General features: G+C 37.2%; 1 protein-coding gene across 1 annotated transcript; it reads right to left on the bottom strand.

The window, feature by feature from the left end:
• Positions 1–5,486: 5,486 nt before the first annotated feature.
• Positions 5,487–11,552, bottom strand: LOC107091027 (interferon-induced protein 44-like). The gene is made up of 8 exons (XM_015384727.1): positions 11,424–11,552; positions 11,158–11,184; positions 11,044–11,077; positions 9,477–9,678; positions 8,948–9,106; positions 6,957–7,125; positions 6,658–6,758; positions 5,487–6,578 (listed from the first exon to the last, which is right to left on the bottom strand). Exons 2-8 carry the CDS (start codon positions 11,171–11,173, stop codon positions 6,417–6,419), a joined length of 843 nt encoding a protein of 280 aa, XP_015240213.1. The 5' UTR covers positions 11,174–11,184; positions 11,424–11,552; the 3' UTR covers positions 5,487–6,416.
• Between the last annotated feature and the right edge of the window lie 1,876 nt (positions 11,553–13,428).

Here is a 13,428-nt window from a genome sequence, read left to right as displayed (position 1 = left end):
GGATGGATGGATGGATGGATGGATGGATGGATGGATGGATGGATGGATGGATGGATGGATGGATGGATGGATGGATGGATGGATGGAATAAATGCAATGGGATTATGCTTTATGTACATATATTTGATCAAGAATAAAAATCTTGTTTGTCTGTAAATTGTCTGTGACTGCTATAATTGAATTTAGAATATTTCTTTGCATTGTCAGCCTAGTTGTGTCATTCGACTTTAGTAAAAAGAGTCAGATAAAGTGTGTTTGATTGATTAATGGAATAATTGGTTCTTGTATTCAAATATCATGTCCAAATAGCACTGATTATATGATTACAAATAAAGGTCACTTACCTGTGTAGCTGGACCTGATTTTTTATATTGGTGCTTGGGCATGTTTTTTTGTTTTGTTTTACCTCTTAATTGCTCAATTGATTAAATAAAGGTGATGATACCTGTGAAGACAGAGAATATGCTGTTTAGGAGGACAAAACAGACTTGATGTGGCAGTTTTCATCTAAGGTGTCTCTTGCAAAAAAACAAGCTTACATGGGTCCAACTTATTAGCATGCTACAGTTCCATATGGTGATGATAACTGAAAGCTTTCGATCATCACTCTTCCAATAATCTTTTATTCAAACACTTAAAGGATTTATACACTGCAAAAAACAATCTAAATAAATAAGTCTTAAATGTATTTACCTTTAATTTGAGTAGGTACAAAAATGATTTACCAATGAAATGAGTAGTTGTACTCCTAAAATAAAATAGTTAGATCATATGCACTTGAAATGAGTGTTGTGATTCAGCATTGCTGAAGAATCAGTCTGATAAAAGTCCATGAGTCCTTAAACCTATTGTCTGGAGTTTTGTAGTCCAACCTCCCCCTTTGTAATAGGATTGGAGCGGCCATTTTATAAGTTCTACAAGCTAATATACGTCCACCTTTGTGGTCCAACCCTCCCCTCCAGGTCATCTGATAAGGTCCACCATTTTGTGATTCATACCACATCCAGCCTGTTGCTCCCCCACTCCAGACCGGATGGTAGGGACCGACCATCTTGATCCTGCCTTGTTGATTCTGCATCAAAGCACCCTCCTCTCCTTTATCTAATTAAGTTAATTGAATGTAGTTTTACTGAGGTCCTACAATGCTATATTGTTAATGCATTTGTTAACAGTAACCATTATCAGCTGAATGAAGTTATATTGTTTTAATGGTATTTGTTACTGCTTAAAAATCTGTTGCTGTTTTTCAATGGACATTAATGACATTTGTTCTCCCTTGGATTCCCTTTATAAGCCATCTCAATGGACTCTTAGATTCCCTTTTACCCTCTTTCAAATTATTCAATTGGTCTACCTTGGGTTTTACTTTGTAGTAGTGTGTAGTGTTTGCATAGGTGTTGGATTCCTGTAATGCTGGATTGTTAGAAATTAAGACATAATTGTTTAACTTGCAGTTGTTGGTGCTTCGTACAGCAAATGGCTTATCACTTAGGCCAGATTCACCCTCCTTTACGTGACATTTGAATAAACAGAGACTAATTTTTCTTTGGTTGGTCATTAATAACTCTCCTGATAGCCTGACCTAAGTCACTAAACTAGGGAATAAGTGGATTTTAACAGCCAGTCCAGAAGCCACCCAGAGTGTGAGAGGTCTAAAATCCTGGTGAGTAACAGGTTTTAGTTAGAATTATTCAACCAAGAAAATTAAATCGGTTTTACCCTTGATTTTGAAGGATTTATCCATTAACTGCAACTCCAGTTCTTGTTAGTTATACATACATTCATTATCTATAGGTAAAATATCGCAACATAAGACAAAGCAATTTTTATTTCAATATTAAATGTAAATTGTCTTGTTCCATTGGCAAAGTGTCTCACTTACCTCCTCAATTCAAGAAAAAATGCACTTATTTTAAGAAAAAAATTACTTATTTAGATTTCTATTTTTGCATTGTAAACTTTTTTCATAGATACGGTAGAAACACTTGCAAGATATATATACTTACAGCAATATATTAGCAGTAGTTTTCTTTTTTTTTTGAGCAGAATTATATTACCTTAAGGTCTCAGTCTTTCAATAATTAGGCGTTCTGCCCTCCTTTTCCTGCTTATCTCTCAGGTTTATAAAACGATGCAACACCCTATCCCGCTCACGTGACTTATAGTAAACTCAGCACCTTCTCTGCAGTAACAGCAGCTACTTTCACTTTTAACTTTGAAAGATCTATTGTGTGTTTATGGGATAAGGGATGATAATTTTGCAGTCTATGTCCTTGAGCCAATTTTTTTATTGCTGAGTTTCTCAATCAGTCTGTGAAGCTTTAGAGCTTACAGTACTGTGATAATGTGATTGTCATTAAAGGGTGTGTGTACTTAAAAAAAGAGGAGCATTTAGAACAAGATTCTGAGGTTCAGTTTTCTGTTGCACATAGATAACATAGAAACATGCACGAAACACTCTGACACGGTGTTGCTTTAGCATAAATACTGTTGTGCAATTTTACTTTTTTATTTTTATTGATTATGAGTTTATAAAATAACTGCAATCAGAGGTCATAGTTCATTAATTTATTATTCCAATGAAGCGTAAGCAATAAACTCAAAGTTGGCCAAAAATACAATGTATGATTTTTAAATAATTAATTTCCATTATATTGTGTGAAATAAGTATTTGATACACCAGAACAATGAAACTTAATTTTTGGTACGGAAACCTTTGTTTGTAATTTCAGAGATCAGATGTTTCCTGTAGTTCTTGACCAGGTTTGCACACACTGCAGCAGGGATTTTGGCCCACTCCTCCATACAGATCTCCTCCAGAGCCTTCAGGTTTCGGGGCTGTCGCTGGGCCACACAGACTTTAAGCTCCCTCCAAAGATTTTCTATTGGATTCAGGTCTGGAGACTGGCTAGGCTACTCCAGGACCTTAAGATGTTTCTTACGGAGCCACTCTTTAGTTGCCCTGGCTGTGTGTTTTGGGTCGTTATCATGCTGGCAGACCCAGCCACGACCCATCTTAAGTGCTCTTACTGAGGGAAGGAGGTTGTTGGCCAAAATCTCACAATACATGGCCCCATCCATCCTTCCCACAATATGGTGCAGTCGTCCTGTCCCCTTTGCAGAAAAGCATCCCCAAAGAATGATGTTTCCACCGCCATGCTTCACGGTTGGGATGGTGTTCTTGGGGTTGTACTCATCATTCTTCTTCCTCCAAACATGACGAGTGGAGTTTAAACCAAAAAGTTCTATTTTTGTCTCATCAGACCACATGACCTTCTCCCATTCCTCCTCTGGATCATTCAGATGGTCTATTGCAAACATCAGACGGGCTTTGACATGCGTTGGCTTGAGGAAGGGCACCTTGCGTGCACTGCAGGATTTTAATCCTTGACGGCGTAGAGTGTTACTAATTGTTTTCTTTGAGACTGTGGACCCAGCTCTATTCAGGTCATTGACCAGGTCCTGCCATGTAGTTCTGGGCTCATTCCTCACCTTCCTCAAGATCAATGATGCTCCACAAGGTGAGATCTTGCATGGCGCCCCAGACCGAGGGAGATTTTCCATTATTTTGTATTTCTTCCATTTTCTAATAATTGCACCAACTGTTGTGCCCTACTCACCAAGCTGCTTGCCTATTGTCCTGTAGCCCATCCCGGCCTTGTGCAGGTCTACAATTTTATCCCTGATGTCCTTACACAGCTCTCTGGTCTTGGGCATTGTGGAGATGCTGGAGTGTGATTGATTGAGTGTGTGGACAGGTGTCTTTTATACAGGTAACGAGTTCAAACAGGTGCAGTTAATACAGGTAATGAGTGGAGAACAGGAGGGCTTCTTAAAGAAGAACTAACATGTCTGTGAGAGCCAAAATTCTTACTGGTTGATAGATGATCAAATACTTATTTCACACAATAAAATGGGAATTAATTATTTAAAAATCATACATTGTATTTTTCTGGATTTTTGTTTTAGATTCCATCACTCACAGTTGAAGAGTACCTATGATAAAAAATACAGTCTTCTACAAGCTTTGCAAGTGTGAAAACCTGAAAAATCAACAGTGTACAGTATCAAATACTTGTTCTCCCCACTGTATTTCAGATAAAAACTCGATCAGCTGCCAGTGCCAGATCGTCTCAAGCAACCTGCACAAGCATTCCAGCATTCCTTATTCTGCCTATCTGTTGCTTGACCTGTTTCTGCTGACTGTAACCAAGCCTGCCAGTTTCTGAATAAGCCTGTCTGCCTGGAGACCGAACCCGATCTGTCCTTGGACCTGCCTAGTGTTGCCTCCCTGGTTATCCGACCTTGCCTGCCCATGAGTACTGGATTCTTCCTAACCCATGAAATATATCTGAGCCTGCCTGTTACCAGTTCTGGACCGAACGATCCCCCTACCTGTACAGCCGCTGGAAGGTTTGCCTCTCTGTTAACGGACTCAGACCCATTTGGATTATGCCCCTGGAAAAACCCCAAACGGAGTATTCAGCCCCTCAGCAGTCTGATCCGGAACCCTCTGGAAAACGCCCTTGTAGAAACCCCTAACGGAGTATCTGCATGCCTATCGGCTGCCCAACAGTTTCCTCCCCAAGGCCCAGCCAAAAAAAAATTTTCCACCACCGGACCTGTTTGCCGATATTCAGACACAAAAGACCCACAGTAAGGTTAGTGATCCAGCTTCTCACACTCAAGCCGTTACTATCAGCTGATCGCTAACTTGTTGTCTGTGTCGCAGGAGGTTTCCTGTCTAGGAGCGAGCAGCATGCCCCATCTGCCCTCGCTAGTTTTATTTCTCAATAAAGCTTGTTTTTAAAACATCACTGACCTGTGCTGATTTGAATTCTGGGTCCAGTTCCTGTACGTTACATCAGCTGGGTTTCCTTAGATATAACATTTCAATTAATCTGACTGTATGATCTGATTGAATTGTAACGTGTTGTGAGAAGTCATGTGTTATGAATTGGCACTGTATAAATAAAATGAATTGACTTGTAAGTTATGTATTATTAGGTATATACATAAACACATTTTCTACATATAATTTAGTGCTTGTGCCTGAAAAGTTGCACTACTGACCCTTCCTCCTCTAGCCCCAAACACAGACAATTATCCCAATTCCCTCTCTAATTATGAGTCATACTACTCCAAAAGTCCATTCATTTACTGTCACATTTGCATACACCAATCTTCATTCATACAATTGTGACCCAAAACCCACACAACCAAAACCTTTACAAAATTATGTACACACCAATCTATAGTAACTAATTAATGTTCATCAATCTTCTTTTATCTTTAAGTTTGAGCTTTTTACTAACCAATCTCACACCTGCACATTATTCTAATTGAATACTGAATTTGTTCTACACTTTCACATTTGAATTGGGATTAACAAGGCAAGCTAACGCTTGCACCCTTCCTGAATGTAGATTATTACAGAAAAGGATTGCCACTCATCAAGTAAAATTGTGCTTTATTTGTCAGTTAAGCATTGCATACCATATTAAACCAGCAAGGAAAGTTATTTGTCATCCCCCACCCCCCCAACACACACGTCAACAATAGCTTTATCAATCATAAACAGATACAGCACGTAAGATTCCAACAGAATAGCTCAGTGCCCAAGATCAGATCAGATCATATCCCTATGAACAGTAAGCAAAAGGAAAATGTCCGAACACCTAGAGAATGTACAACAAATATCTTTGGAATTAACAACTGCCCCTAAAAATAAATAATTAAGAAAATCTTTCCTTTGATGAAATCAACATTAAAATAATACATTACCAGATAAACCCAACATCTTAAAATATATAAATACAATTTTTTTTCATGACATCCATTCAAATATTATGGCATACTTTGGCAATTATCTGATTAACCATTAGATAAATTGTGTATTCAGTTAAAATTGTTTGTTTATTAATTTCATTGCACTTTTATTTCATTTTTTTAATTTATTTAACATTGTCCTTTTTAGCCCCAATACAATGAGTTACCTCAGTGGAGCATTAAGTCTACTATAGATCAAGAAAAAAAATCATATGGTCAACAAGCTGTACATTTATGCCAAAATATCAGGGAATTGATAAATATTAGTTTTAAATTCTATAAAGAAGACCATAATTATCAATGATTAAATTCCGAGTTTTATGATTATATACTAAAAATTTATACCTTTATTCTTGGAAAAAAAATATGTTTTCCTTTATGTGTGGAATTACTCTTTAACATTTTCTCTCACTATAATGGCCCTTATACTCCACTGTAGGTAGCTGGCAGTTGCCTCTAAATATTTTCATATATGTTTTCTCCATGATTATATTATAATAACTCTATCCCTCATTATATAGTTTTTTTTTTAAATACATGCTTCAAAAAAAATTACAGAAACCATTGTTTTTCCTGTCAGGTTCAGTTTAACATTTCTCAATGAAGTCATCTCCAAAGTCAATAATTTTCCTCAGGGCACTCAGGATCAGAGTATCAACGTCCTCTTTCATGTCAATTTCATCGCTGTAGTTCTTTATAGGAAAGATGCAGTTCAGAGGAAGTCCCACTGCTGAACTGAAGTCTTTGATCTGAATGTAAAAGCAAGTAACAATTAGACTTGAAAATGTGTTAAATCTCAGAACTGAAAAGGATTTTTAAAAAGCTCACTTTTTTTTGCAGGTGTTTGCTCCTGTACACATTCTTCAGGTCTTTTTCAATTTCACCACAGGCAGAATCAATGTGGGTCATCAGGCCGATTTGGGGAATTCCTGTGGATAGGCACAGTGTTAGAGGTGGGAAATATTCCCTACTGGGACGTGTACAGTGTCTTTCTGATTTGGGGTAAACAGAAAATAATAAAGAAGGACATTCCAGCAGATATCAGTGGTGGAAAGTTATGAAAAGATTTCGATTAAGTCTGATCAGACTTCTTTATGATTTGTTTTTCTTCAGTGGTCTAAACTTACCCAGCTCACTAGCTGTTTCTCTGACCTTCTTCATCTTCTGCAGAACTGAAGCATTAATTTGTGGAGTGTTGGCTGACAAAACACAGGCCAGAACGTGCACTTTGTCATCAGTAGAGGGCGAGGGGTTGTAACCAAAATCACCATCTTCCAGTTTGCCTGCTGGGTTGAACTATAAAAAAAAACATTAGGATGAAGCACAGAATTCTAACTTAATTACACACATTTTACACTAGATCCAAAACATTTTCCCCAACAGTCTATTAAACATATAACTAACAAATTATTTGTTGTATTTGTACATGCCACAAAGATACAATAAAACAAAAATAGTTCTTCTCTTGTTCAGTGTTTATGGATAAAGCAACATCTCAGATATTGAGATATAAGACATCTAACAATTTCAAGGCAATAAGAAAATCAAGACCAGTAAAAGACAACGGGACCTTTTCTTTTATCTCTTAATGATAAAGCAGCAGATGAACAAGCTAAAATCAACATTTCCCTTTTCTTCAATGTCTCTTAACCCAGTCCCCAGGCAATCACCCATGTTAACCTTGCTGAGTCAATAATAGCCTACCATGATGCTGTTATTATTACAGTGCTTGTCTATATAGAAAAAAAGATTTATTAGTGCATTTTTATGTGGTCTGACAAAAAAATATATAACTGCACAAAGAATGAAACAGAATCAGCATCAAAATTAATGTTTTTCTGATTTTTCTTACCACTGATTGGGCAAATACTGTAAGAGAGCAGGATTAACAAAGCCAGGCTGTTAGCCTGGTCTGGAGCAGGCTAGCTGCAAAGAATAAATCACCATGGTGACTCATGAGTTACTACTTTTGTGAAACCAAGTCTAAGTTTAATTAGACCAGGATATTTGTAAACCTACTGGGACCTACTGATTTATTATTCAAAAGGAAGCTGCAAAATAATCTTACTGGTACACATAACTGGATTCAGAGATGTTGCGATAGAAGTTACCAAAGAAAAATACATACACTCTTAATAATGGGTGTGCATGTTGTTTGTCTACTATTAGCTCTAAATGATAGATTATTTTTTCTATGGCATATAGATTTGAAAAGGCTCAATGTCCATAAACTGCTGTTGTATAGTTTTGGAAATTAAGACATACAAGATTAGCTTTTTGCAATTTTGCTTCCTGGTCTTACCATTTGATGCTCAAATGGCCATGTGTGTAATCATCACTGATAAAGAAAAAACTTTGACCAGGGCGTGTCGATGCAGCAATTAACTGCCCTGGCTCAAGCCATTAAAGTAAAGGATTTCACAGGACAATGGTGCAGTGTTACTTCTCGTCTAAAGACCCATCAGAACTTTGAACTTGTTGGTGATGCACCTCTTTCCTTCTAAAGAAACCATCTATTATCTTCCAAACAGTGTGAGTAAGCAGTCCATACCTCCATCAAAATTTAAAAAAATGTAGGTAGTACATAGAGCCCAAATGGAAAAACCTTTCTTTTAAAATGTATATCTAACCAGGATTGACTGTTTTTGTCCTCACAGATTTCAGTGCTTTTGGAATTAAAGGAGGTCCTCTTCCAATTCTCAGTTTGACTTTTCCAGTCTGCTTCTTGTTAGACGGCTGTGGGGGATGGCAAGATATATTTGATACATGTTTAAATTGTATAACTGTCGTATAGGAGCAACACCATCCATTCATAGTCACATTAGATTTAAAGTAATAAGTTGATGGGTGCAATTTTTATTACCTGTAAGTGTATGACTTTATTGAATACCAAGCTTCCTCCCATTGAGTTATTTTTTTCTACAAAGGCTAATGTCTTTCAAGAATCAGTTACCATGAACTAAATTCTACATTTTTGAACCAACATCATATCTTTAATCCTGTAAAACCTTTTAGTAATCCACCTGGCAATTTAAATTTTCTTTCAGCTTTATCAACTGTAGCTCAAAATGTCCTATACACTATCCTAACTAGTCCTGGTAGTTGGTCTTAATTTTACCTTGTGACCCTCCTTCACGTGTCCTTTTAAAGCCAGCTTGATGTCGTCAGGATGAATCCCACTGTTGTTCCCATCTTCTAGACCCATGATGTCGTTGAAAACCACAGGGTAAAATGTCTTTGAACTTCCCCGTCCTTTACTGAATTTATGAGTTGCATACTGAAACACAAAGAAAAAAAAACATAGAGAGCATAGTTAATTCACATTGAAGCCATGTTTCTGATCAGTAGGTTAAAGTCAGGGATTCAGTTTGCCCTGCAGTGATTGCATTATACACCTGTTCATGCACTTTTACATCAGTTTAGATCATAAGCCAGTAGGCCAATATTGTCAAGTGCACTAGTAGCTGAACCATTTTATTATTATTTTTTCTCAGTTTTAAGCTTTAAGCTTTGAAAAATCAGAATTACTTGGAAAATGCTCTAATATCTAGCTTTGTGTCATGAATATGTGAGGTTCATTCTCAAATTAAAATACTGACAATGAAAGTGACTGTGAGATGAAAAAAATCTTTATATATTTTTTTTACTTTTATGGTGAAGCTTCTGTCGGAGGTCATCGCACTGGTTAAAGCAGGAATTGTCATTCGGCCTCGAAGAACGTTACTGACAGAGTTAATGAAACTGGATTTTCCGGCTCCAACATGACCATACAAAAGGACACGCAGATGCTTGATGTCTTCTTTTAGAGGTCGGTACTCCTGCACATAATCAAGGTCCTCCTGTCTCTGTCTGAGAACAGAAATAGAAAGTAAATCATGAAGATTGTTACTCCTCCTTTGTTGTAAAATAAACATAACAAAAACTAAAGTCTAACAAGATCTAAACCCACCATAACAAAGCTTCTGCAAAACTCAGGCAAAATACAAATGTGTTAAATGCTATCTTAAACTTAAAACCGCCAACTTTTTAAAAACTGAGGAGAGGCTTAACTACTGTAAGCTGTGAAAGAGACTAAAATAATTATATCCATCCATTCATCCGTAATAATATATGATGGAGCTTCTCGCCCGTTCTACAAGGATGAGTCCAGACACTCATTGGCTTGGAAATTCTTATTGTTAAACCCTATACCAAATATGCAGTGTATAGGTTAAACTAAGAATTTCCAATCTAACCCAATGAGCAGATGGGTGAGCCAAATGCATTATTCTATTCTATTCTTCTATTCTATTCTATTCTATTCTATTCTATTCTATTCTATTCTATTCTTTTCATTGTTATCTAATGGTGAATCCATATCAAAATGCAGACTTCTTCTTCATATGAGTATAACTACAGACTTTCGTTTAGAGCTGGATCAGATTGCTGATTTTATCTTACATTGTGCTACTTTCTGTTTCGTTTTGAGAGCATATCATTATGCTTTTTTTTTTTTTCTGAGCCGTTTGATGCTCTTCTCCAAATCTGTCTGTTTCCTGTTGATTGAAGTGTGATTGTTGATTGAAGAGCTTCCTTTCTAATTTATAGTAATGACACAACCAACCACAACACCTGAGAAGCTATGGGTGTTGCTGCAGTGCAAAGGAGTGAATCAACCTACAATTCAGGTTTGTGCAGTTAGGAAAATCTGCTTTTTCAAGTAAATGGTCTTTTACAGTTAAATCAGCACAATATAGTGGTCTCTCATTATGTAACTTGCATTTGTGGTTATTAAAACAAATGTTGTCTCTTAACCCTTAACCTGCCTGTTAACTATATATCAATCAATCTTTATTTCAGACACAAAAGAGGTCCATAGTAAAAACAAAAGAAAAACAAAAGAAAAAGAAAACAAAAAGAAGCATGACAGTCTCTGAGCCACAAATAAGTGATGACGCCAATGTTTCCACAATCTTGAGAAAAATCTCACTGTACTAAAAACAGGGTTTACTAAAATTGCTATTATATTATTGTATGACACGGATAATCTACACATACATTTATACATGAGATTCCTATATATATATATATATATATATATATATATATATATATATATATGTGTGTGTGTGTGTGTGTGTGCAGGAATTCATCAGTTTCTGGAGCAGAGTAAGAACCAGCAGGTGTAAACAGACTGCTTAATGAGCAAATATAAATGTTTTAAAGTAGACTTACTCCCAGTGTAGTTCCCTCCATGGTTTATCCAGAACTACATGGAAACATATATAAATTTAATATAAAAAGAAAGAACACCTGAAGCACAACCAGAAATAAAAGGTAATAACTTACGTGTAGAGGCTGACATTATTCACTTATCTAAAAAGATAGAGATGAAATATGTTCAGGGTTTAATTAAAATAATTCTCAAACATTTTCTTCAAACATAGCTGTAACAAACTGCTGGAAGGCTAATTGTCAAAACAAAAGTTTTGTATTTTAACACATTCATAACAGGAAAATAAATATTCAAAAGAGCCAGTTTGCTGTTTTTAGGGCAGAGACATGCAATTTTAGCAGGTGCTGAATTAATATCAGAGATTTGAGTCTGTACTTACCAAGATGATCGGGGCAGTGCAGCTCTACAAAATGTTTTACTCAGCAGAACAGAAAAGAAGATATTGATGTTGAACTATGATCAACTAAGCTGCCTGCAGATTCTTAAAACCTTCTACTGCTTATATCTGTGCTGCAAAATGAAACCAAAAGCATCCTTCCCTCTGCTTATATAGCCTCCATAAGCTTTAATCACACGGCTTTTTATAAATCAGCTGTACTTTCGTTTTCTTTCTTCCTTCATTTCTTTCCCCATTCTCATTCATATTGTTTTTTCGGGCAACAAAGTAGTTCAAAGAGAGCAAAGGTTTATTAGAAATAGTTAATTTCTAATTAATTAGAAATTCCATGTGTAAATGTAATGCCTATTAGTGAAGCATACTTAATATAATTTCTAAAATGCCGAATTAGTCCTTTGGTATATTATACGCAACACTTTAAATGAATGACAAACAAAAGCTGCATTCACACCAAGCGTGTTTTGGGCGTCAAAAACACTTAAACGCTGAAATTTAGATACAGGGTCAAACGCTAGTCAAGTTGCTTTGACGCTCTGGATGCTCGATGCTCTGGTTGCTTATCTGCACTGTTCTGTAGCTAAAAGCTAGAGAGCAGCTTGGCTTTATGTCCTTTGATGAGTTGGAAAAAATTGTTTTGTCACATTTTTAAGCTCCAGCACCAAACATCATCTGTGCAGTCAGTTCATCAGGATTATGATCCTACTTGAGTTGTTGTTCCAAGCGCCAGACCTCCAGCATACCCTGCTGAGAATCCCTACTGTCTGCTGCTGCCCGGCCTGTTACTCAGCTCCCTCTTCACCATGACAGTCCGATACAGTGACCACATCACTGCCAATGTGCACCGATCTCTCTTTCAATTTCACCCTCCATCCACCCCTCACTCGTGAACAAGTCTCTGAGATACTTGAACTCCTCCACTTGAGACAAGAACTCTCCAGTCACCTGAAGAGGGGAGTCCACCTTTCTCCAGTGGAGAACCATGGCCTATGATTTGGGGGTGCTGATCCTCATCCCGGCCGCTTCACACTCGGCTGCAAACCACCCCAGTGCACACTGAAGGTCCTGGTTGATGAGGCCAACGGGACAACATGATGGCATTGTGTTTCGTCATAGTTAATAAGAAAATGTTTTAGTGCAGCAAAATGCAAGCAAAGTGCAGCAAAGACTTTGTCCCCTTGATATTTATTTTTCAAATGCAGATAGCTATGCAGAAGCGATAACAGCTTGCATGTAGTTTCTATGTCCCAAAAGATACTCATGAATCAGTGTGTCTGATTGGTTGAAGCTGCTGAGGCAAAAGTTACATTTTCTGAACTTAGTTCCCTTAGACTTTGCATGTAAATCAGAAGCTTTGAACCCCAAAACATGTTCAGTGTGAATACAGCTTAAGACTTAAATTTTACTCCACAAACTCTCAGGGGAGCTGTGCAAATCTAACTGCTGCAGAACAGCTGGATTCACCTTTGTCTTCGACCAGTGCTAATTTCATCAGCTTTCCTTAATTTAGTCTTAGTCTTAGTCACAATGACCAAAATAAATTTTAGCCTTAGTCATATTTAGTCATTGCCTTCCCAATTTAGTCTTAGTCTCAGTCTAAATGAGGAAAATCAATTTTAGTCTTAGTCAACAGACTTCCCTTCCTTCCCCAACGTCTGATTGGGCTGTGGTGTCAGTCATTATCATGCAGGTTGTTTTGTTGTCCTTCGTGTTGTAAATGAAATGGCTCCATACATCCAGGTGTTGTTTTTTCGCCCAACTCCTCCAACAAACCGTACATCGGTATTGCAGCCCAACTCTATGACTGCGAAGTTGAGCTAGCCACGGTTAACTACTACCAGTGACCAGTATAAGCCCTGTGCTACTATTGACTGAGCGGCGCGAGAGACACTGTGGGACTGGCCACAGTGTCAGCTGGACAAACAGGGCAAAAACGCTGTACCTCTATGGAGCTCAAGAAACACTAATATTAACAATTACAAATTAATTA

This window comes from Cyprinodon variegatus, unplaced genomic scaffold, assembly GCF_000732505.1.
Source record: "Cyprinodon variegatus isolate N-32 unplaced genomic scaffold, C_variegatus-1.0 Scaffold321, whole genome shotgun sequence".
Taxonomy (NCBI): domain Eukaryota; kingdom Metazoa; phylum Chordata; class Actinopteri; order Cyprinodontiformes; family Cyprinodontidae; genus Cyprinodon; species Cyprinodon variegatus.
Note: the sequence above shows the minus strand (reverse complement) of the source record. Positions and strands in the feature narration are given on the sequence as shown.